The 21823-nt window shown below is 45.4% G+C and overlaps 3 protein-coding genes across 6 annotated transcripts; 1 reads left to right on the top strand and 2 right to left on the bottom strand.

The window, feature by feature from the left end:
* Nucleotides 1-7002: 7002 nt before the first annotated feature.
* Nucleotides 7003-10983, top strand: LOC109748423 (serine/threonine-protein kinase-like protein ACR4). 3 transcript variants are annotated; one of them, XM_020307450.3, is made up of 9 exons: nucleotides 7003-7135; nucleotides 7402-7516; nucleotides 8783-8970; nucleotides 9075-9256; nucleotides 9369-9498; nucleotides 9597-9668; nucleotides 9805-9988; nucleotides 10163-10277; nucleotides 10398-10983. In XM_020307450.3, exons 3-9 carry the CDS (start codon nucleotides 8820-8822, stop codon nucleotides 10659-10661), a joined length of 1098 nt encoding a protein of 365 aa, XP_020163039.1. In that variant the 5' UTR covers nucleotides 7003-7135; nucleotides 7402-7516; nucleotides 8783-8819; the 3' UTR covers nucleotides 10662-10983. The 3 variants fall into 3 exon arrangements, with proteins under 3 accessions (XP_020163039.1, XP_040260622.1, XP_020163038.1); XM_040404688.2 differs by having other exon boundaries at nucleotides 7603-8970; XM_020307449.4 differs by having other exon boundaries at nucleotides 7034-7135; nucleotides 8749-8970.
* LOC109748425 (photosynthetic NDH subunit of subcomplex B 5, chloroplastic) lies at nucleotides 10940-12540 on the bottom strand. 2 transcript variants are annotated; one of them, XM_073511081.1, is made up of 6 exons: nucleotides 12449-12540; nucleotides 12000-12333; nucleotides 11858-11912; nucleotides 11674-11742; nucleotides 11525-11583; nucleotides 10940-11414 (listed from the first exon to the last, which is right to left on the bottom strand). In XM_073511081.1, the coding sequence occupies exons 2-6, from the start codon at nucleotides 12258-12260 to the stop codon at nucleotides 11184-11186; spliced, it is 675 nt and encodes a 224-aa protein (XP_073367182.1). In that variant the 5' UTR covers nucleotides 12261-12333; nucleotides 12449-12540; the 3' UTR covers nucleotides 10940-11183. The 2 variants fall into 2 exon arrangements, with proteins under 2 accessions (XP_073367182.1, XP_020163040.1); XM_020307451.4 differs by lacking the exon at nucleotides 12449-12540 and having other exon boundaries at nucleotides 12000-12365.
* Nucleotides 12541-12595: 55 nt separating this feature from the next.
* On the bottom strand, nucleotides 12596-16979 carry LOC109748427 (uncharacterized). Its single transcript, XM_020307453.4, has 16 exons — nucleotides 16558-16979; nucleotides 16017-16111; nucleotides 15742-15855; nucleotides 15560-15664; nucleotides 15399-15470; nucleotides 15002-15114; nucleotides 14782-14916; nucleotides 14617-14685; nucleotides 14394-14481; nucleotides 14191-14262; nucleotides 14005-14105; nucleotides 13661-13778; nucleotides 13509-13568; nucleotides 13300-13410; nucleotides 12990-13107; nucleotides 12596-12888 (listed from the first exon to the last, which is right to left on the bottom strand). The coding sequence occupies exons 1-15, from the start codon at nucleotides 16682-16684 to the stop codon at nucleotides 13009-13011; spliced, it is 1479 nt and encodes a 492-aa protein (XP_020163042.1). The 5' UTR covers nucleotides 16685-16979; the 3' UTR covers nucleotides 12596-12888; nucleotides 12990-13008.
* Between the last annotated feature and the right edge of the window lie 4844 nt (nucleotides 16980-21823).

The raw sequence follows: 21823 nt of genomic DNA, 5'->3' as shown, positions 1-21823 counted from the left end.
GCAGGGTCATGCATGCATGAACCGTCCAAACAAGTACAGCACGTACGTGAGGGAAATGTCGTGCACGGGAGCGCCAACAGCCGGCCGACCGCCGGTCGACGGTGGGCGTATACGAGTCACCAACACTCCCCACCACTACGTCTACGCCTTTTGTTTTTCTGTACGGAAATGTAAATGTGAAGATTTCATTTTGGCCATTCATTAGTACACTATATATTATGTTATTATGGCTAAATATATTATTTGGTACGGAATTAATACCGTATAACTCAGTATTCGATCTAGAAATGTGACTCATACGCGCTTTCAAAGATTTTGTTTTTGGCCATTAATTCATTAGTGCTATACATAGATTTTGTGACCCGCAAAAAAAATAGATTTTGTGATACAAAATCAATGCCACCAAATATTGTGTTTAATAGCGACATATCCACCAATATTAATACGTATCTTGTAACTCACGTATAACCCAAATAAATTCTTGGTAAATGATAAATCTTGGGAACCTCTTACGACTCTTCATTACTACTACTAGCTTCCTTGCGAAGGGAGTACGATCGAGAGTCGAAAGCAAAAAGAAATAGTCAAGTTTACCCACACAAAAAAAGTCATGTGTATCAACACAAAATCTTTTGGATATGCAACATCTTGTTGGTCTACTGTTTCCGAATAGTAATAACGAGTCCAGCGATATTAATACGTATCTTGTAACTCACGTATATATCGAATGAATCCTCCTTAAACAATAAATCTTGGAAATCTCTACCCGCAAAAAAAAATCTTGGAAATCTCTTACGCCTTTTACTAGCTTGCAGACGAAGGGAAGCGGTAAAGCACAAACAAATAGTCAAGTGCATCAACACAAAATCTTTTGGATATGCAACAACTTGTTGGTATATTGTTTTCGAATAGTAAAACGTCCAGCGATGTTAATATGTACTCCCTCCGTCCCAAAATTTTTGTCTTAAATTTGTCTAAATACGAATGTATCAACTCACGTTTTAGTATTAGATACATCCGTATCTAGACAAATCTAAGACAAGAATTTTGGGACGGAGGGAGCATATTGGAACTGACATATTGTATTTCGAATAAATTCTTGGTGAAAGACAAATCCTGAAAATCTTTGATGATTTACACTAGCTTTCAAATGAAGGGAGTCCGGCCGATCCAACGAACCTCGAGAGCGCGAAGAAATAGTCAGGTGAATCAACACGAAAGCATTTAGATCAGCTTGATATCTTTCTGCAGGTCGGAGACGGCAACGAATTTCTCCATAATTTTTACTTGTACCAAGGGTGTTCATGTAAGGCCTTTAAGAACATTCTAAATTAAGGCTAAGAAGCAAAATCAAGTGCATGTTATATGCATGGAAGAGAGGAGCAAGGATGGGACAGCGCAAGGCTGTCATGCATGCAATCCAATCGCCCTTCCCTCCCTCCATCTGTCGGGAGAAATCTGGGTCCCCTTCCCCTCTGCCTTTGGCATCTTCCATTCGTTTCAGGCTTTTCAGCTGTCCATCATGTACAGCTCACAAGGATGGGCAGGCATTCCATTCCATGAGAGAGAGCGCCCGGCTCCATCCATCCATTTGTCTCAAAACCCCAACTTAAAGCGACTCACAAAAGAACCCGGACCAAAAAAAAATTGGCAGGAACAAATTGGCATTTGGGGACTGCGAAATAATCCTCTGCATGCATGCATGCTTGTGAGCAGTGCAGTAGCAGCGGTACCTACGTATAGTAATAGTAGTAATGATTTTTAAAAGGTAAAAAAATACTACATTTTCATGAGATGGCAGTGAGGGGTAAAAATGTTGGTAGGGAGTGGTAGGGATGGAGGCGAAGAAAGAAACGCATGGTGACGGCGATGGCCGCGTACAGCTCACTGGTCACAGCGGCGGCCCACTCCACTCCAGTCCACTCCGGAGGGAGGAGCCTGCAGCAAGACGCCATGGATGGATGGATGGATGGATGCAAGTGTCACAGCGGCGATCCGTATCGCTTGGATCTTACTTGGATCGACGCGAGCTAGGCAGGCAGTACTACTGTAGCGCATGCATGCACGTAGAGCAGACTAAAATATACTTCCTCCGCTTCTAAATATAAGTCTTTTAGAAATTTCAATAAAGACTACGACATATGAAGTAAAATGAATGAATACACACTCTAAAGTATGTCTATATATGTACATCATAGAATCTCTAGAAAGATTATACTGTATTTAGGAACGGAGGGAGTAATGTACAAGCGGATCAAAGAATTGATTTAAAAAAGATTTAGCAATATTTGCTCATTCATTCACTCCGAGTTCCGAAGCGTATGCTTTCTGGTCTGGGGCTAGCTACTGCTAGCACTAGGTGACAAGTGACAAGGCCTCCGTGCGTCCGTCAGGCCAGGAAAGAAGAAGGGCGTGTGCAGCTTTTCTGCTCTGGTGCCTGTGAGTGTGAGGAGGTGTGCAGCTGCTGTCCGCCTGTGCTGTCTTCCAGCTCGGCCCGCTCATGCTACTCTGGGTAAATTTGACAATTTTGACCTTGAAACGAAATAAATTCACAGAATGAATTGGGTGCGAAACTATTTCACACCCCTAACCCTTTTGTGTAGCGCCCGTCACGCCGGCGCCACACCCTACGGTGCAGCGCCTAGCTCCGCGGCGTTGCACCTCTGTCCACCGTGGCAGCCCACGGGCCCGCACCCAGCAGTGCAACGCCTCCGAGCTAGGCGCTGCATCTGTAATGTGCAGCGCCTAGCCGCTAGGCGTTGCACGTGTAATGTGCAGCGCCTAGCGGCTAGGCGCTGCACTGTGACTTATATGCAAACGCGCCAGCCCTCTCCTCCCCCACCCTCCCCATTGGCAGTTACAGAAAAAAGGGCGGCGGCCATCTGCACTCCCCCTCTCAATCCCCTCTCCCAAATCCTTCCGATCCGACGATTTGGTCCGTGCATTTGTTCACCAATCCATCGTAGAAGGTACTCTCCTCCGATCCCCTTCTTTCTATCCATAGAAAATATTATATTTTGAAGATTTGGGGAACCCTTGTTTGAATCTTGCATGTATTAGATTTGGGCAACTTTTGTTTGAATCTTGCGTATATTAGATTTGGGGAACCCTTGTTAGATTAGAATGTGGTTTGGATAGATAGGTTGACATGTTATTTATATAGTTTGGATACATAGATTGACATGTTTTTTGTATGGAGAAGTAGATTGACATGTTATTTGTATGGAGAAGTAGATTGACATGTTATAGTTTGGATACATAGATTGACATGTTATTTGTATGAAGTAGGCCCAAGTAGGGGGAAGCACCATATGCTTTGGATCTTGCATGTAGTAGGCCTACTTTAGTTTTTTTGAATTGAAAAGATAATCGTGTTGACAAGAATGCTTTGTTGAAATTGTTAGGATGGTTTGGCTTCTCGATGATCACTGGGACCATCAACACCGGTCGTACGCTATGTCGGTGCAGCAGCGGGTAATACTGAAAGTGGCCGGTGTTATGAATTTCGTATGTTTGTTCAAACACAAATGCCCCATATGTAATGTTATGATTTGTTTGTTTGTAGGAGCTTGCACCTCTGAAGCTTCGGTCTCACGGGATCAGCCTTGGAGGGATGAGCTATGATGAGCGGTACACACCTTATGTTAGGGAGGCAGGACTTCTCCCTTTCATTGAGTTGGTCCGCCGGTCGACGCCACCCAACAATGCTGCAACACTCACCGCGCTTATTGATCATTGGAGGCCGGAGACACACACTTTCCATCTTCGGACCGGGGAGATGACCGTGACGCTGCAGGATATCGCTATGATCACCGGTCTTCCTATCGATGGCAATCCTTTATGTATGACCACCGATTCTGAAGGGTGGCGCGCGCAGATGCAAGCCCTTATCGGTATGGTTCCTCCGGAGCCTCGGGAGCCAGAAAGGGAAGATAAGAAGAAGGAAAGAGTCGCAGCGGGCGCTACTTTCACGTGGATATCATCGAACTTCGCTCATTGCCCCGATGATGCTAATGAGGACATGGTGAAGACTTATGCTCGTGTCTACATGTGGTACGTGGTATCGAGGACAATGTTTGCTGATGGCACAGGCAAGAATGCTCCATGGATCCTTCATGAACCGTTGTTTGGTGCCCATGAGGCTCGACCACATGAACCATGCCCGGGTTTGTCGCGGCCATGGCTAACAACAACCTAGGGATTCGGTTGTATGCTTCCTCCCATGTACCATACAACATCTTAAATGCGGCTTGCTTCGCCTTCCATGCCTTGCCGTATTTCACCTGGTAATGAAAGATGGCTTTCACAAGGTCAATGACATGTTGGACGCTCATTGTTGGAAGTGTGGATATTGAGTTCGAGAGCCTGTAAGCGATGAATTCGGACGTGAGTTGTTTGTGGTCTTGGGACACAATCTTGCCATCCACCCTTTTGCCTTGGCACATGTGAGTTGGCACACAACTCACTACATGCCAAGTAGGACCTCCTTTCCATGGTCTTGCACGCACAATCCACGGACAACCGCCACGGCGTCTTGCCACTCCTTGTTGGACCTCCTTTCCACGACCTCTACCACCACCACGGCCTCTTGTAAGTCCAAGTTGGACCTCCTTTTCATCTTCACATGCACATGCAACCGTGTAGCGCACATTGACGTCCGAGTGCACCACCTTGTGTGGACGATAATGCGTAACCGAGTAGTTGTCGAGCCACATCTTCAAATCCAACAAGCTGTCGAACTTAGAACCTTTAGCAATCCGGTTCTTGTCGTCTACCAAATCACGGTGAGAGCTTGGCCTAACCCCAAGAGCTACACATTGGCCACCATCTACCACGGCTTCATCCGCGAGACTAACATCCTTGAACAATGTAGTCCGATGATCCCGACCAAATACCTTCTCGAAAGCTTCGGCCTCCTTCATCGTGAACCCCTCCGCATCAACTTGTTCATCGGGACCATCGTCATCCGAGTCCGATGCATATGCACGGGAAAAAGGGATGGAATGGTCCATTGTCTCTTGCAAATGATATTTGTCGAGATCACCCACATTGTTGTCATGGAGATCAACTTCATTGTCATCGTCCGCATACTCATCGTTGTCCTCTTGCAAAGATTCATCTTGGTTGTTTCTACACGGGCTCAATGTTGGCCTCACTTCTTGGGTCAAAAGAGGTTCAACAATTTCATCTTGCTTCAAGGGTGGGGGGCTACTAGCAACCAAAGGGGAGGGGTTCCGGTTCAAGTCCAAATGCAAACTTGACTCAACCTTCTTCGTTGCAAATAACTCAAGAGCCTTGTCTAGTGATTCGGCCACCGTCTCCTTGTATGCAACCCAACGTTGCTCCGAGTTTACACGCATTGTCTTCCAACGGATGTGCATTCCAAAACCAACATTATGCCTTCCCTCCAACTCAATGATATCACTAGGGTCCATCCAATTCAAATCTTTCCTAACTTGTTGCAAGAGCTCCGCATAGCTAGGACTACTATCAAACACAATGTCAAGCTCATCCGGGTCCGGTTCTTTATTGCCTTTCAAAAAGGCGTCTTTGTCCCCATGATGAACAAACACACATGTTCTTCCCATCCCTATAAGCAATGAACACAAGGTAACATTGCTTCCATGAGTACTAATCCATGGATTAACACCGAATACAAACCCTAATATATATATGAAACAACAACCCTAACCCTAACCATAACCCTAACCCTAACCCTAACCCTAACCATAACCCTAGCCCTAAACCTAACCCTAGCACCAACATAAGAACACCCATAAGAATAACCCTAGCATACTAAGAAAGCCTAATCATAGAAATTGGCAAACAAACATCTCACATCTCCATGCAAATCTCTAGATCCAAACAAAACTAGGGTTTCACCAAACTACCAACAAATGAGCAATGGGAGAACTTTACTTCGATCAAAACAAGGGGATCGGAGATTATTACCTTGAGGGAGGGTTTGACTTCGAAATCCACGGACAAATTCTACAAATTTGCAAGATTTGGAAGAAGATTTGAGAGGGGGGGAGAGTGGGAGAGGGGGCAAAGCTCGGGGAGAGAGTGAGAGAGTGTGTAGTGGGGGGGGGGGGGGGTGGGGGAGGGGGCCCAGCCAAGTGGCTGGATAAGTCACAGTGCAGCGCCTAGCCGCTAGGCGCTGCACATTACACGTGCAACGCCTAGCGGCTAGGCGCTGCACATTACAGATGCAGCGCCTAGCTCGGAGGCGTTGCACTGCTGGGTGCGGGCCCGTGGGCTGCCACGGTGGACAGAGGTGCAACGCCGCGGAGTTAGGCGCTGCACCGTAGGGTGTGGCGCCGGCGTGGCGGGCGCTACACAAAAGGGTTAGGGGTGTGAAATAGTTTCGCACCCAGTTCATTATGTGAATTTATTTCGTTTCGAGGTCAAAATTGTCAAATTTGCCTGCTACTCTGCTCCGCGCCTTCCCAGCAATCATTGACGCCTTCTACGCCATTTCTTGTTAAGCTCGACCGATCGACAGAAAGATTCATCCGTTCCATTCATCGGATGATACAATAATTTAACAACACGATACGATGCAACTAATTGCCCAATAGTAAAATATGCTGCGAAAAGGAACAAAACAACGAATCGGGAGAATGGGTGGCCGCGTCGCCGCCCGTCGTCGGCGCGGTGTCGTGTCGCGATCCCCACGAACTGTCGCCTCGCCTTTGGGGGCAATCATTGGGCCTGCGCTGGGAGATGCCTCCATCCCTCTCATTCTTTTCTCTCTCAGCAGAGGCGATCTTGCTAATTAAGGAGGGATTAAGAGCAGTGGCAGCTTATGCGACGTCAGCATGGACCATGGCGGACCTGCTCAGCCCCGCTTACAGAATCCTTTTTAGGCAGTAAGTAAATTTCTCGCTGCCTGCAATGCCAATACAAGCGGCGGGCGGCTCACGTTTTTCCTAGGCACATTTTGATGCGGCGCCTCTCGCAGACCATTATATATACTTGGCCTGCTGGTTCCCTCCCGCTGGTGTTGGCTGGCTGTGCTGGCTCTCCTGTCCCCTCTCCCCTCCCCCGTCCTCCCCCAAACCCCTCCCCCCTCCCCAATCTTCCCAATCATAGGCACCTGAGCAGGAGGAGGAGGAAGAAGAAGAAGCCACAGGTGAGTTTCCTGCCTCCCCTGTTTCTCCACCTCCCCTGTTTTTCTCATGCGTGGATTCTTGCCACCCTGCTCTCCCTGCAAATGTTTCTTCTCATCTTCCAAGATGATGTTTCTGCTAATCAAACATGCTTCTTCTGATCTTCCGTGATAGTGATCTGAATGTTCCTTGCACATTTTTCATGCTTGATTTTGGTTTTCTCCTCTGTTGATTTCTTTTCTCTTGCCATGAACCAAGCAGGAATTTTGTCCTTTGTTGTTGATGGCAGGATAGGGACAAGGAGGGAGAAGAAGGGGATAAAAGTCTTGCGATATGGCTTCAGCGTTTGATCCTGCTCTTGTGCCTGGAGGGAGATGACGCCGGGAGACCTCGTCAATCTTCAGGTATGTATGCCATGGATTCTTCGGACATTCTCTCTACTCTGGGTGATTGATAGTCTTTGCATGCTCCTGCTCCTTTCTTGCACCAGGATCAGATGGGCTTGATGTGTGCTCTGGGGATAAGATAGATATTATCTGCATGATTGCTGTGGAATTTGTTGATATAGCTTATTTGTTATAGATCATACTGCGTGCTTGTTATTCTTATTTATGTACTGTAGCACGTACATATGGAGCAACAGTTGTGCTTCTGTTTTTTTTTCATACTAGGAGCAATTCTTGTCCTACTGCATGATTTCCTTCAGCGCCCATAAGGCCAATGCCATACTGCTAGATAACAAAAGTTGAAGAATTCTGCATTCTTCTTTTATTAAATTTCGATTTAACATGTAGTACAACTGGGGATTGTTAAAGGCATTGGACATTGGTGGTTTGCAAGCACTACTACAGAGGAAGCTTTCGCATAACCTTTTGTATGGGCGACGAAGCGTTCCTGTTATATATAGTGCTGTAGTGGACTTTTTTTTGTGTCTGTATATGATCATGCATTGTCAACCAAATAGAAGAATATGCAGCACAGATTATTGTATTTGAGAGGCTCTTTGCATACCATGGGAATTTTATTAGTAATAGTCATGGCGCGAAATATTTGAATATTGCAATGGTCTGGGAAATAAAAGGCAAAAGGCGCAAGACGCAACACCACACAATTGTATGAGAATTCACGAGGCTCATTGTATTGCATGAGAATTTAGTACGTGTTATAGCCCGGAAGTCCTCTGATGGCGCGGAATTTCTTAATATTGCAACGGTCGTGCACGTTATCTAGGAAATAAAAGGAATGCGATAAATGGCAAAAATGAGCGAACTGCCAGGCCACTCAATATTCAGTTCTGAATGTCAACATGTTTGCATTGTTCCATCTGATAACTTAGTTGTCCCCCGCAAAACAAAAGATAACTTAGTTGTCCTTTCTCTGTTTTATGCGCTAATAATTGCTTGGCCCATCCGTGCTGCTTACGTCATTGGCGGAATGCGCTTTCCTAGTTTACAACTGCTCACATTCATCTCTCATTTAACCGGTCCATCCATATATGGCACATATGCTCCATTTTGTATTCTGCAACTGTTTAGTTTGCTTTGTATTGCTGCGCTGTCGATTCAGCAATCTGTCGGTTACTGTTATTGCTACTTCAATGTTAAGTCCAGAAAAATTAAAATGTACTAATATTTAGGTTATATCTGTCTGCATCGCCGCTGCTACAAAAGTTACTATCCTATTCTGAAGGAGGAGATTGCATACTAGATGTCAGACATTCTTGCAGTAGCTCTAGGAGGAGCTGCAGGAGGTTTGGCATTAGTTGGTGCCATCACACTCATTGTAGTGCTATGCCTACGGCACGGCAGACGGAATTCAGATTCTTCAGAGAGTAATTCGTCCGGTCAAGCTCTTCCAGGTACCGCTCAAATTAGTATTCGAGGGGCTTTTAATTTCAGTGTTTTTCAGCTAGTGTCAAATTAGCATTTTAGCTTAACAGACTGCTTTTATTATGTACTCTAGACATGCAAGGAGCAAGATGTATGACACTGGAGGAACTAAGGTCTGCTACAAATAACTTCAGCAGCTCGAATCTCGTCGGACATGGAATGTTCGGAGAGGTATACAACGGTTTGCTCCAGGATGGCACAATTATAGCGGTTAAAAGGCGGCATTCTCCTCCTAGCCAGGAATTTCTCCATGAGGTGCCAAAATTTTCTCCTAGAGTAGTGGCATGTTGTAAGAAATCAAAACCTTCCTTCCTGAGATCAAAACCAATACATGAACTCATGGTTGTTGTTGGCCTTTTCTCCCCAGGTTAATTACCTGTCTTCTATCCGTCGTCATCCCAACCTTGTAAATCTCTTGGGGTATTGCCAGGACAATGGCATGCAGATGCTTGTTTATCAGTATGTCCCCAATGGCAGCATTTCTGCGCATTTGCATGGTGATTTTTCCATTGTGTATTTCCTATTTATAGTTCTGATGTACAAGAAGAGCATCAGAAGTACTAATTTTATCTATCTTTCTACCATCCCTCTACAGGCAACGGCAATTCTCCAACTGTGAGGCTAGAATTCAAGCAGAGACTTGCTATTGCTCATGGAACCGCTAAGGGTAAGTATACATCGGCACCAACTCCTAATTTCCTTTATTGGCAGAAGCTTATTCTCTTATGGATTGCCTCATTTTCAGTCACAATAGTTATGCAATGAATCTTAATATAATGACCTTTCCTGTTACTGTTACTCAGGCCTGAGTCACCTGCATTCCATGACCCCTCCTGCTGTTCACATGAACTTCAAAACTGCTAATGTCCTGGTGGATGCGGATTTCTTACCAAAAGTTGCTGATACTGGCATCCGAGGCCTACTTGATCGACTAGGCAATGCTGGCCCGCCTTCGATGATATTCAATGATCCATTCGTTGATCCTCGGTAATGACTGAGCTTCTTCTTTGGGGGGGTTAAAACTTAAAAGTTGTTAATTACATCCCTTGACTTCCATTAGTGAATAGTACAAACTATATGCTTTCAGTGTGCTGCCTGTGATAGTAGCAAATTTATCGGCATCCCGTGTCTGTTTTTAATGGAGATTTGTTGCATGAGCAGGGGGAAGGAGTCCATGATTTTTTCCATACAAAGTGATGTATACAGTTTTGGTGTGTTCCTTGTGGAGTTGATCAGTGGAAGGACGGCTGCGTCTGATCAAGGCATTATTGAATGGGTAAATTCTACCGATTCCTGATGATTGTTCAATTCCTCTTTTCCATATTATTCTCATAATATCTATCATCATACCAGAGCCAAGGTTTCAGTTTGCTTACTATCCATCTCTGATATGCAGGTTCGGAACTTTCAAGAATCAAGTGAAATCTCTGCAATAGCAGATAGGAGAATGACCAGTGGCTTTACCCCACAAGGCATGAAGGAATTGTTGCGCTTGGCATCGCGGTGCGTGAACCCGAGAAGCGAGGATCGTCCGTCGATGAGCCTGGTGGAAGCCGAGATACACCGGATACGCGAGCAGGAGATCAGGAGGACGACAGCCATGCCAGTGGGCGACACAACTGTGACCCTAGGCAGCCAGCTCTTCACATCATCAAGATGAAGAAGAATGGAAAGTTATAGCATTTCAAAGGCTAAGCTAGTTTTCCTCTTTCAGGGTTATAGATTAGCTATTCTAGCTCCAATTTTGCCCCATTAGTTTCTTGTCATAGCGAGCCAGCTCATCATCAGCTGTGCAACTCAAGTGTACAAAAAAGGAGGAGCTGTTAGGCTTCCCTTTTCACCCTTGGTTTATTTTCTTCGTTATTCGACATAGGGTTTCAACTTGTACAAAAAAGAATGACAATTCTTTTTTGCTAGACTTTTGTAACATCGAGAGGGTAGTGCCAAACAGGCAACTTTATATATCTCTACAATTTTAGACATTTGCCATCCTTAGTAGCATAGTGTTTTCTGACAATTTGCTCTGCATTTTTTACAAGGATGCTTTATTTGAAGATCCTTTTCTTGGAGCTATGCCATCCCTGATTTCCTTAGAGAGTGCTTATATCACTATCATACATGTCATCTGAACTGGCCTCCATTTCTGAATCTAGCCAACGCGACCACCATTTCTGAATGGCACCTATGGTTGGATGAGGTCATCTCTGTTGACGGTGAAGTCCCAGAGCTCGCCGTACTTCTCGTTGAAGTCCCAGATGTCCATGGAGTTGTAGTCCGCGATGAGCTTGTCGCGCTTGGACCTCTCCATCATGTAGATCTCCGGCTCAAAGTTGTGCGGTTTGTCCGGCTTGTCCATCTCGATGACGCAGAACACGACGATGAAGATAGCTGCCCCAATGTAAAGGTACTCCCCCTAGTGACACAAATAGACCATGAGTCTTCCTCCGTTCAGTAAGCCCAAGACAGATAGATGATGCATGTAAATAGGAGGAATAGGGGTTAATGGAACTACTCGATCCGTACCGGCACATCGAAAGCCATTCCGAGGATGACTGCGGGAGGGAATGCCCAGGAGATGAGTGCTGCAAGAGATTGCCATTGATGCTAATGAGAAAGATTCAAGGACATGTATACTGTTTCCAGATAGCAAAAGGCACCATGAGTGAGTGTACCTTGGAAGCCCTGAGGAGGCTCAGCTTCTTGGTACCACTCAGAGACATCCTCCCAGAAGCCCTTCTTTTCTTCAGTTGAATGATTGGTTTCACCACATCACATTAGAATCAGCACAACTTTTAGCTAAAGAAACGCATGCATATAATTTGTTCTGTATACAAGATAATACACAAGATAAGAGACCTTGGCCTTCATCATAGGTGTGGTGGCCGTCATACACTCCATACACAAAGTCCTCCTGCAAAACAATTTCACTGCAGCGTCATCCCAATTCCTCAGACAACACAGCAGCAAGAACAAGAAAACCAAGGAAATCGCTCCAGACCGGGAGGACGCCGTTGGTGCGCCACTTGTCGATGGGGTCCTCCTGCAGGTCCGGCTCAATCTCCGTCAGCGGCCCGGGCCCAGCCCTCGCCACCACAGCCCTGCTGCTGCCGCTGCCACTGCTCTCCCAGCAGCCTGCAGCATGCTTCTGGTGTGGCTTCACCCTAGCGCTCAGCTGCTGCTTCACCGCGCCATGGCGAGGACGAGCAGCAGTGGCTGCTGCAGAAATGGTGGACGCCAAGCTGCTGCTGCTGCTGCTCATTATCTCACCCCCAGACGCTGTGCCCCCTCTTCTCCACACCCTCTTCGCTTGTTTCTCCTGCACATGTACCTCCCTGCAAACAGACAAGGGCAAGTGGATATGGTTTGGACATGTACCGTCCAGAAAATTCTGCCGTCTTTCTTTCTCCTTTTCCTTGAAATCTGCAAATTAGACGAATGTAAACTCACCAGTAATCAACTCACAGAAACTGTTACATGACTGCAGTCTTCTGGTCGTCGACTGCCTGCTAAATTACTGCATCCTCACAGGGGTTTATGTTTGCACATAAGGGGAAGGAAAATAGCACAGCGGGTCTTTATGTGGAGCAGAACAGATCCAGCCAAAGCAACGCAGGGAATTCTTTTCATTATTAACTTGACCAATGTACAAACAGAGCAATTCCTTGAACATTTCTCCGCATTTGTTCCAGAGGGAGATTTAAAATTCTTACAACACACTTCCACGCAAAAGAAAAAACTTCTTACACCACACTTCTACGCAAAAATAATTCTTCACCGCACTTAAAATACTACATAATACAGAAGAATCTACGACCAAATCACAGCCGCGTCTCTCCTCAACTCCCGTAGGAGAACTATTCCGCTTCCAGCCAGGATGTACTTGCCCCCTTGAAATGAAACAAATTAGTGTCAGCATGTCAGCACTTCTTGGAGTAATCCAGAAACATTAGAATGCGAACAGCTGGTCAAGAGTTTACAAGAAGATTACCTGGTTCAAACTGAGTTGACTAGCTTTGTCTGGCTTTCATAACCAGCTCCTCGGTAGTAGCACCAATGATCTCATTGGATCGCTTTAGAGGAACGCAAACAATTCTTCCTATAGAATCCTGAATACACCATCGAGTTTATTAATATGAAAAAAGATAAAAGGGATAACAATATGATGGGTAATGCCATAAAAAACTTTTGGATTCTGTCAATGTTTTAGTGCAAAATCTGCAAATTATGATTGTAAGAACCTTTCATATGACTGCCAATGCAAGTATGAAGCAATACAAGAAAAGGCTGTAAGAACTCACTCTTGTAACAATACCAAATCTCTCTAACTTTTGAACAGCATCCATCACCTCAAAATTACATTGCAAACCAAACTCTTCCTGGATTAGCTCCTCGCATTGCAAATCAAGATCCTAACATGTTGGGAAACAAAGAACATTCTAACTTAACAAAGCATAATATAACTTAAGAAGAAAAATAGTGGTTTGAAGTAGCAAAAGATCTGACATACCTCAATAGTAGCCTTTCCATTTTCCATCAATATATAGTATGCGATTATGACCTCCTTGATCTGAACATCAGAAATCGCAAATATGTAAATAAATTGTGAGTTGAAATTTCCTATGAACACAAGCCTCTATTTTGCTGATTCTTAGGACCTACTTCCTGTTGAATCACATCATCACAGAGGTGCAGAAGTGTGCCTTTCCCACTATCTAGTTGTTTGTCATACATTGACTGAGTGATTAGGTTTTGATAGGTTGCCATGTTCTTTTGAAACCTGCAGCAAAGGTAAATTCCATCAACCCGGAAAGCAATACATGAGTGTCCTAATTAAGAAGGGCTAAAAGAATTAAGGAAGCAAAATCACATTTTGTGACTGTTCTACAGTAATCCTAGCAGGTCAAAAGAACAAAAAAAAGGGCTCCTGGTTAGGTCATACACAAATAATCCAAATTACTGACGGCATGAATACCCTGTCAAATAATACATCGAGTGGGACTCACGAGAAATAGATCTTAGCACAATATCCAGCCAGAGCAGAAAGGATGGCAATCACAACCCAGAAATCAGCTTTAGGTATTTCGAGTGAACCGACGAGTGTAACCTGGGTAATGTGATAGAGGCAATCATCAACTGATGAAACACAACAAAATCAATGGATCAAGTCAAACCAATTTCACTGGACTTACAAGCCCAATAACAACAGAAACAATGAACTGAACCCAGTCCATTGGCGTGAGGCTCGGGTTTTTCTTCTCAGGCTGCAAATACCATGATTTATCTTCAGCATAGGTCCAGATGAATAAATGAGTATAGATGTGTTCTCAAAGAAAAAACTTTTGGACATAACCACATCTTTTTTTTTAGAAAACGTAGATCGTCCAGCACTAACCAGAACCAACTCCATATCTGCCATCGGAATATTTTTGAAGTGTTTAACCTGAATTGCTCTATCATCCTGGCCCTTCGGGCTTTTCTTCCTGAAATCAAACATGTGCCATCAGAAATTAGTTCGGGCATGGTGGTTTGTAGGAATCATGCAAGTGACCATTTCACAACTAAGGCACCAGAAACTGTTGTCTACAACCTCAAACCAAAATCATTATGAGTTCTACCTGTACAAGACAATCACCTCTTCAAATGTAGGCTCCTGAATTGCAACCTTGCCAATTAAATTGCGCAGGCTACAATGAAAGTAGGAAAGTATGAGAGCATAGAAGACGAAAAGATGGCAGCTTATTGGGATTGTGATAGTGTAACAGGGTAAGAACAGCACAAACCTCAAGTTCATTGTTTCAAGTCGTATACGTTCAATGTATAGCTCCTTGTCGTCCCCTTCACCAACTAGATCATCATTTTTCTTGGAATCTATCACTGGCTTGACCTTTTTCTTTCTCAAGAAGAGCCTTTGCAGTCTGAAATTACAGTATGAAAATAACTAACTTGTGGAATGAGCAAGATAAACTTTGAAGGAAAATAAATGAGTGGTGGATAGCATACCTCGTCTTCTGTAACAGCCATCGCCATGTACGAGTTATGACCATATCCACTTTCTCCATGAAGAAAAAATCGCTAGTGCGGTCCAGTCCTATGCCCCTCCGAAATATGACGTACTGGAACATAGAAGATTATGCTGGGTAAGTATAAGGTTTGCACGCAGAACAATCAGTTGTATATGAATAATATGAGGAAAACCGAGCCATGGCTACTAAGAGAGGAAAAGGTCTAGGGTACCACATCAATAATACATGAAAACCTATCCTTCAATTATCTCTTAAAACTATAATTTGATGAAACAACAGTGAGTGCATGCAGCCAGAATATAAGAACAGCCAGCTGAATATGTTTCAAAATGAGGGTGCATCAGTATTGCATATAAGAGCCAGAGCATTCTCACCTTATCACAGAACTCAGGTAGGTTGTCATGATGGTGCTCCTTGAAATACTTTGACAAAAGTTTGCTATCTAACTGCACCAGCAAACAACAAAAAATGTAATGGCACTGAAATCTAGTAATTTTGGATAAGGAGCTGCATTCTGGAGTGAGTGGACATTAACCTTTGCTTCGTCAACTTTAATTGGAAGATTCAATAGGTATTGTCCAGAATGAGCAAGTTCAACCTCATCGTCAGATAATATGTTGAAATTGCTTTTTTCCATCACCTGCACCGAATTGGGCACTTAAATCTGCAACGCTACATAACATATTAGTAACGCTTTCTCCCAAACAAGTCCTATACCTGAAAGAAATAGGTCAGGAAGTTCTGCTCGAGTGTATCGATTTCCTCGGACGAGAAGTTCTGCTGCTGCAGTTTTTTGGCACCCTGCACAGGGTCGAAGAGAGCATACAGCTCCTGTACAAAGATTAACATACTGAATACATCAAATCTGCTTCAATTTCAAGAACTGCCAGAAATGAGCAGCTCTTTAAGATGGCTGTACAGATCAGTCTGAACCAGCAAATGCATGAAAATGTATGAAGAACAAGTCTCTACAAAGGCGTCCAAGTTCTCACCATCATATCATCAAACTGGAGATGATACCAAGCTCTGATGGTGTACTCCACCCTCTTGCAGAGCTTCAGGAATTCCTCCCTGTCGTTTCCGTGCTCTTCATGAAACAGGTAGCAGAGTTTGCTTTCAGTTGCACAGTCCCATAAACCCGAAACAATATCTTTGCTTCGGCATGTAGAAACTAAGACAGGTGAACACATAACATGGTGTACTACTTGATAGCCACATTAGGAAAGACCCCGCTAGTATGTGTGTTAGGTAGGTGGTATGAAATGTACAAGCACACATGCCTACAGTTATTAGGATTTCTTTGAGCACAATCTTTCTAGTTTATTACAGGTAAAACATGGATCAGTCAAACCAATATTCGTGCTTTCCTTCAGAACAGGCAAAGAATCCAATCTTCAAAGTTAGGAATAAGTTCAAGTACTGAACAAACGCCGTACGGTGAAATCCGTTCTGTGGCGAAAGGGAATCAAGAAACGCACAGCGCTCATGGCGAACGCCCGACCGGAATAACAGAGGGGGGAGTCAGAGACAAACCAATGAGGTAAGCGAGCTTCATGATGAGCTTGGGCTTCATGACGGGGATCACCGACTCGCGCTCCAGCCGCACCACGTCCCTGTCCTTCCCCATCTGGGCCTCCGCCCCCACCCCCGCCGCCGTCATTGCCTTCTCGCCTAGCGAGCAAACGCAGACGCCAGCACCGCCGCCGCCGCCGCGTCGTCCCTGTGCTGACCACTTCTTGGGGGGGAGGGAGGGGGGGACTGGCGGGGAAGACGAGGACGCGAATTGGAACGGCTCGATGCTTCCTTCCTTCCCTCGATTAGTTATGGCGAGCGGTGAAGGAGTGGAAACGCAGTACGGTTACAGATCCAAGCACACCAAGCTGTTATGTTGTCTTCTTCCTCGAGCCGGCGAGGGAAACGCGAAACTTGGGAATACGTCTTCCACAATAGGATACGTAGTTACAAGTCACACCAGGATACGTTTTTATATTGTCCCGTTTCGATGCCGCTGCCACGGTCTCCTCTTTCCTTTTTCTGTTCATTACCGCCCGCATCTTTCACTACGCTACCGCGTTGACAATGATATCCGCTGCCATCGATAGTGATGACATCGAGTCGATTCACTGGTAAGACAGACACCGAGCATGACCATCGTCGTCGAGGTCCGCCCCTTCACTCCTCCTCTTCCTTCATCCCCTTCTCACTAACTCTTCTCTCCTCCCCCTCTTCATGTATCCCCTTCTCATTAACCCTTCTCCTTCCTCCTATGTTCCTCCTCCCTCCTAGTCGCATGGTCACCGACTGATGACGCAATACGACCGACGTGTGACAATATAAAAACTCTTGGTGAGATTGTTGATTCAAAATTGAGCTTGTTTGCCAGAAATTCCTTACGTGTACTGATAGGTCAACTTTTTTTTGTTTAGTTTTTTTTTTGTGGTTCATGCACGCCAACCTTAAAAGTTAAAAGCGTATATGTTCAAATTAAAAATCAAGACATTAGGTATTATGTGTGCGGGGCGGATTAATACCGGTAGGTCGACTTTTTTTACATGGTAGAGCTCATTTTATTTATGGCTCATGCACACCAATATTGAAAGTTTTTATTTTATTTAGAACACTGTCGTGGAATTGTCACGGCAGATGTCCTTAGTGTCAGGACTTAGTCGTGAGGCCAACGCACCTATGTGATAGCTTGAGAGGGGTTGAGTGGGACGAGAAACGCGAGGTTTTACCCAGGTTCGGCCCCTCACGGTGGAGGTAAAAGCCTACATCCTGCTTCATTGATATTGATGATGATGATCACGATTACAAGGGTGCTCTATCTCGAGAGCTGTAGACTTGTCTGTCTAACCTAACTTGTGAAACTTGTCCCTCTTGGGGTGCCCTGGCCCTTCTTATATAAGTTGGAGGGGCGGGTTACATGATTAGTCCTAGTAGGATTAGGATTACTCTATTACAAGTGGAGTCCTAGTCTTACTTCCTTTATAGGTGAATATTCCTTATGCCTTTCATCTTAAGCCGGCCTATCATAACATAAGCCGGCCTTCTGGGCCTTGAGCCTTCTGGGCCTCCGGGTCTTGTCGGTCCTCTGACCCGCCTGCCGGGTCACCAATGAGTCACCTGGCTCTAACGGGTCATCAGTGAATGGAAGATCCGGGCAGGTCATCAGTGAGCCGCCAATTCAGGGCGGGTCACCAATCAATCGCCAAGTCCGGTCGGGTCATACTTCCGGCCGGGTCATACCGCGGGGTATATCCCCGACAAACACCAATATTGAAAGTTGAAAATGTAGATGTTTAACTTAAAAGCCAAAGGATTATGTGTGCAGGGCCCGGAACTTTGACAACTAGGTGATTTCTCCGCGCGTTTCACGGGATTTAAAAGATTAATTTTGGATAAATTTTGTAAGAACCAAATGACCTAAACCAAAAGCTATTATTTTCGAAACTAATTGGCGGGGACAACTGCTAATGCATAGATGAGGTTTGCATTGGCAATGTATGATGACAGTGGTTTGTCCCAAATTCGCTCAGTGAATCAAGATGCAAATTTGAAGTTGTGCTCTTTAATGATCGGGGCGTCGGTCCTCTGCCTCCCAGCCATTGCGTGCACTTTCCTTAAAGTTTCCTCGTGATCCTGCAGCCAAGGAGTGATTGTATCTATGTGTTGTAACACTACCGTGTGCGCTCTGTTAAAGTCGTCTCAACGGTTTTGTGTATCAACAATTAAATCATGCATCAATTGTGAGTGACCTACTCCTTCGAGCCTATCAGCATGCTTCTTAACGGGAAGACCAACAGATTGGTTAGCCTCAATATAATTATTGCAGAATGATATACACTCCTTGGTCAGATAGGCCTGGACGATGCTTTCATACGTACGGGCCTTGTTATGAATGTATCCCTTTAGTGTTCCATTCATCCTTTCAAACAGGAACATGGTATGCAAGAATGTCAGACGAAGGTCTATAACCTCCGGAACAATATGAACTATGTGTGCTGCTTTGGTGTTGCCAAACGGATTTAGTCCATCCGTACTGATACCCAACCTGGGGTTTCTTGGTTCTGCTACGAATTCTGGTTCTATGAAGTCTAGTGCATTCCACTTGCAATTGTCTACAATGTGTCTTCGAATGGCATCATTTTTAGACGAGAGCTTCCTAGTCTTGTGCCAAGTCATGTGTTTTGCTTCCTTCTCGTTTGCAAAATAATGTTGCAGGCGAGTAATGAGTGGAAAGTACCATACAACCTTTCGAGGATCATTCTTTCCACGCTTGAGTCGGGGTTCCTCGCAAGTTGGACACTCTTATTTTGTGCTCATGCTCATTCTAATATACGATGAAATCATTTTATGCATGTGTGACATCTTATGTTCGGCAAACCAAGAGGGCACACGATCCTCTTAGCCTCATCGACACTACGAGGCAACACATTCCCCTTAGGCAAAACTTTGTGTAAATATTCCAATGTAGAATCTAGACTTGCGTCTATGCTCTTTGTATCTTGCCTTGATGTCTAGAAGTTTGAGTGTGACGTGCAGGCAGGTGTGCTCGGGATCGTAACATTCATACAGTGGAGTTTTGGTGTCTATTTCCAGTTGTGCGAACTTTAGAGCCTCTTTAATAGCAGCTATATATCGTTACTCATCTTCTTTCAAAGCAGATCTTTAACATGAGGGTCCTGGAGCATTGTAGCCAACGACGTCTCCTTCGTCAAAGGATGATCATCACTTGCTCTTCTCAGTGCCTGTTCATTGTTGCCTCCTTCCGGTACCTATTCACTGTTCCTCCTTTCGGCGCCTCTTCATTGAAAGGGTTTTCCGCTTCTACATGATCCGCCGCTCCTTCGCCATCGCTAACATCCTCCTCCTACTCACCATGCTTTGTCCATTGTGTATACCCTGGCATGGAATCATGACGGAGCAAGTGCGCCAGCATGCTATCATCAAAGGGGTCATGGAAACTGTTGGGAATCGTAGCATAATTTAAAATTTTCCTACGTTCACCAAGATGCATCTATGGAGTCTACTAGCAACGAAGGGAAGGGAGTGCATCTACATACCCTTGTAGATCGCGAGCGGAAGCGTTCCAATGAACGTGGATGACGGAGTCGTACTCGCCGTGATCCAAATCACCGATGACCAAGTGCCGAACGGACGGCACCTCCGCGTTCAACACACGTACGGTGCAGTGACGTCTCCTCCTTCTTGATCCAGCAAGGGGGAAGGAGAGGTTGATGGAGATCCAGCAGCACGACGGCGTGGTGGTGGATGTAGCGGGTCTCGTGCAGGGCTTCGCCGAGCTTCTACGAGAGAGAGAGAGAGGTGTTGCAGGGGAGGAGGGAGGCGCCCAAGGCTGTAGGTTGCTGCCCTCCCTCCCCCCACTATATATAGGGCCAAGGGAGAGGGGGGGCGCAGCCTTGCCCCTTCCTCCAAGGAAGGGTGCGGCCAGGGGGAGTCCTTCTCCCCCAAGGCACCTCGGAGGTGCCTTCCCCCTTTAGGACTCTCCCTTTTTTTTCTTATCTCTTGCGCATGGGCCTCTTGGGGCTGGTGCCCTTGGCCCATATAGGCCAAGGCGCACCCCTTACAGCCCATGTGGCCCCCCGGGGCTGGTGGACCCCCTTGGTGGACCCCCGGACCCCTTTCGGCACTCCCGGTACAATACCGATAAAGCGCGAAACTTTTCCGGCGACCAAAATAAGACTTCCCATATATAAATCTTTACCTCCGGACCATTCCGGAACCTCTCGTGACGTCCGGGATCTCATCCGGGACTCCGAACAACTTTTGGGTTTCCGCATACATATATCTCTACAACCCTAGCGTCACCGGACCTTAAGTGTGTAGACCCTACGGGTTCGGGAGACATGCAGACATGACCGAGACGCCTCTCCGGTCAATAACCAATAGCGGGATCTGGATACCCATGTTGGCTCCCACATGTTCCATGATGATATCATCGGATGAACCACGGTGTCGAGGATTCAATCAATCCGTATGCAATTCCCTTTGTCAATCGGTATGTTACTTGCCCGAGATTCGATCGTCGGTATCCCAATACCTTGTTCAATCTCGTTACCGGCAAGTCTCTTTACTCGTACCGCAATGCATGATCCCGTGACTAATGCCTTAGTCACATTGAGCTCATTATGATGATGCATTACCGAGTGGGCCCAGAGATACCTCTCCGTCACACGGAGCGACAAATCCCAGTCTCGATCCGTGCCAACCCAACAGACACTTTCGGAGATACCCGTAATGCACCTTTATAGTCACCCAGTTACGTTGTGACGTTTGGCACACCCAAAGCACTCCTACGGTATCCGGGAGTTGCACGATCTCATGGTCTAAGGAAAAGATACTTGACATTGGAAAAGCTCTAGCAAACGAAACTACACGATCTTTTATGCTATGCTTAGGATTGGGTCTTGTCCATCACATCATTCTCCTAATGATGTGATCCCGTTATCAATGACATCCAATGTCCATAGTCAGGAAACCATGACTATCTGTTGATCAACGAGCTAGTCAACTAGAGGCTTACTAGGGACAGGTTGTGGTCTATGTATTCACACATGTATCACGATTTCCGGACAATACAATTATAGCATGAATAATAGACAATTACCATGAACAAAGAAATATAATAATAACCATTTATTATTGCCTCTAGGGCATATTTCCAACAGTCTCCCACTTGCACTAGAGTCAATAATCTAGTTACATTGTGATGAATCGAACACCCATTGCGTCCTGGTGTTGATCATGTTTTGCCCTAGGGAGAGGTTTAGTCAACGGA

This window comes from Aegilops tauschii, chromosome 3, assembly GCF_002575655.3.
Source record: "Aegilops tauschii subsp. strangulata cultivar AL8/78 chromosome 3, Aet v6.0, whole genome shotgun sequence".
NCBI lineage: Eukaryota > Viridiplantae > Streptophyta > Magnoliopsida > Poales > Poaceae > Aegilops > Aegilops tauschii.
This window is presented reverse-complemented; position numbering and strand designations above follow the sequence as displayed.

What these genes read in the sequence shown, in the direction of transcription:
- LOC109748425 (XM_073511081.1), bottom strand. Translation starts at nt 12,260, where the DNA reads ATGAGCAGCAGCAGCAGCAGCTTGGCGTCCACCATTTCTGCAGCAGCC. An exon ending in CACCTATGATGAAGGCCAAG is followed by an intron (nt 11,743 to 11,857) that starts GTCTCTTATCTT and finishes ATTCAACTGAAG; the next exon opens with AAAAGAAGGGCTTCTGGGAG. An exon ending in GAATGGCTTTCGATGTGCCG is followed by an intron (nt 11,415 to 11,524) that starts GTACGGATCGAG and finishes TTGTGTCACTAG; the next exon opens with GGGGAGTACCTTTACATTGG.
- LOC109748423 (XM_020307450.3), top strand. Translation starts at nt 8,820, where the DNA reads ATGTCAGACATTCTTGCAGTAGCTCTAGGAGGAGCTGCAGGAGGTTTG. An exon ending in GCCAGGAATTTCTCCATGAG is followed by an intron (nt 9,257 to 9,368) that starts GTGCCAAAATTT and finishes TTTTCTCCCCAG; the next exon opens with GTTAATTACCTGTCTTCTAT. An exon ending in GATCCATTCGTTGATCCTCG is followed by an intron (nt 9,989 to 10,162) that starts GTAATGACTGAG and finishes TTGCATGAGCAG; the next exon opens with GGGGAAGGAGTCCATGATTT.
- LOC109748427 (XM_020307453.4), bottom strand. Translation starts at nt 16,684, where the DNA reads ATGACGGCGGCGGGGGTGGGGGCGGAGGCCCAGATGGGGAAGGACAGG. An exon ending in TCCTGACCTATTTCTTTCAG is followed by an intron (nt 15,665 to 15,741) that starts GTATAGGACTTG and finishes AATTCGGTGCAG; the next exon opens with GTGATGGAAAAAAGCAATTT. An exon ending in TTTCTGTTGTTATTGGGCTT is followed by an intron (nt 14,106 to 14,190) that starts GTAAGTCCAGTG and finishes CACATTACCCAG; the next exon opens with GTTACACTCGTCGGTTCACT.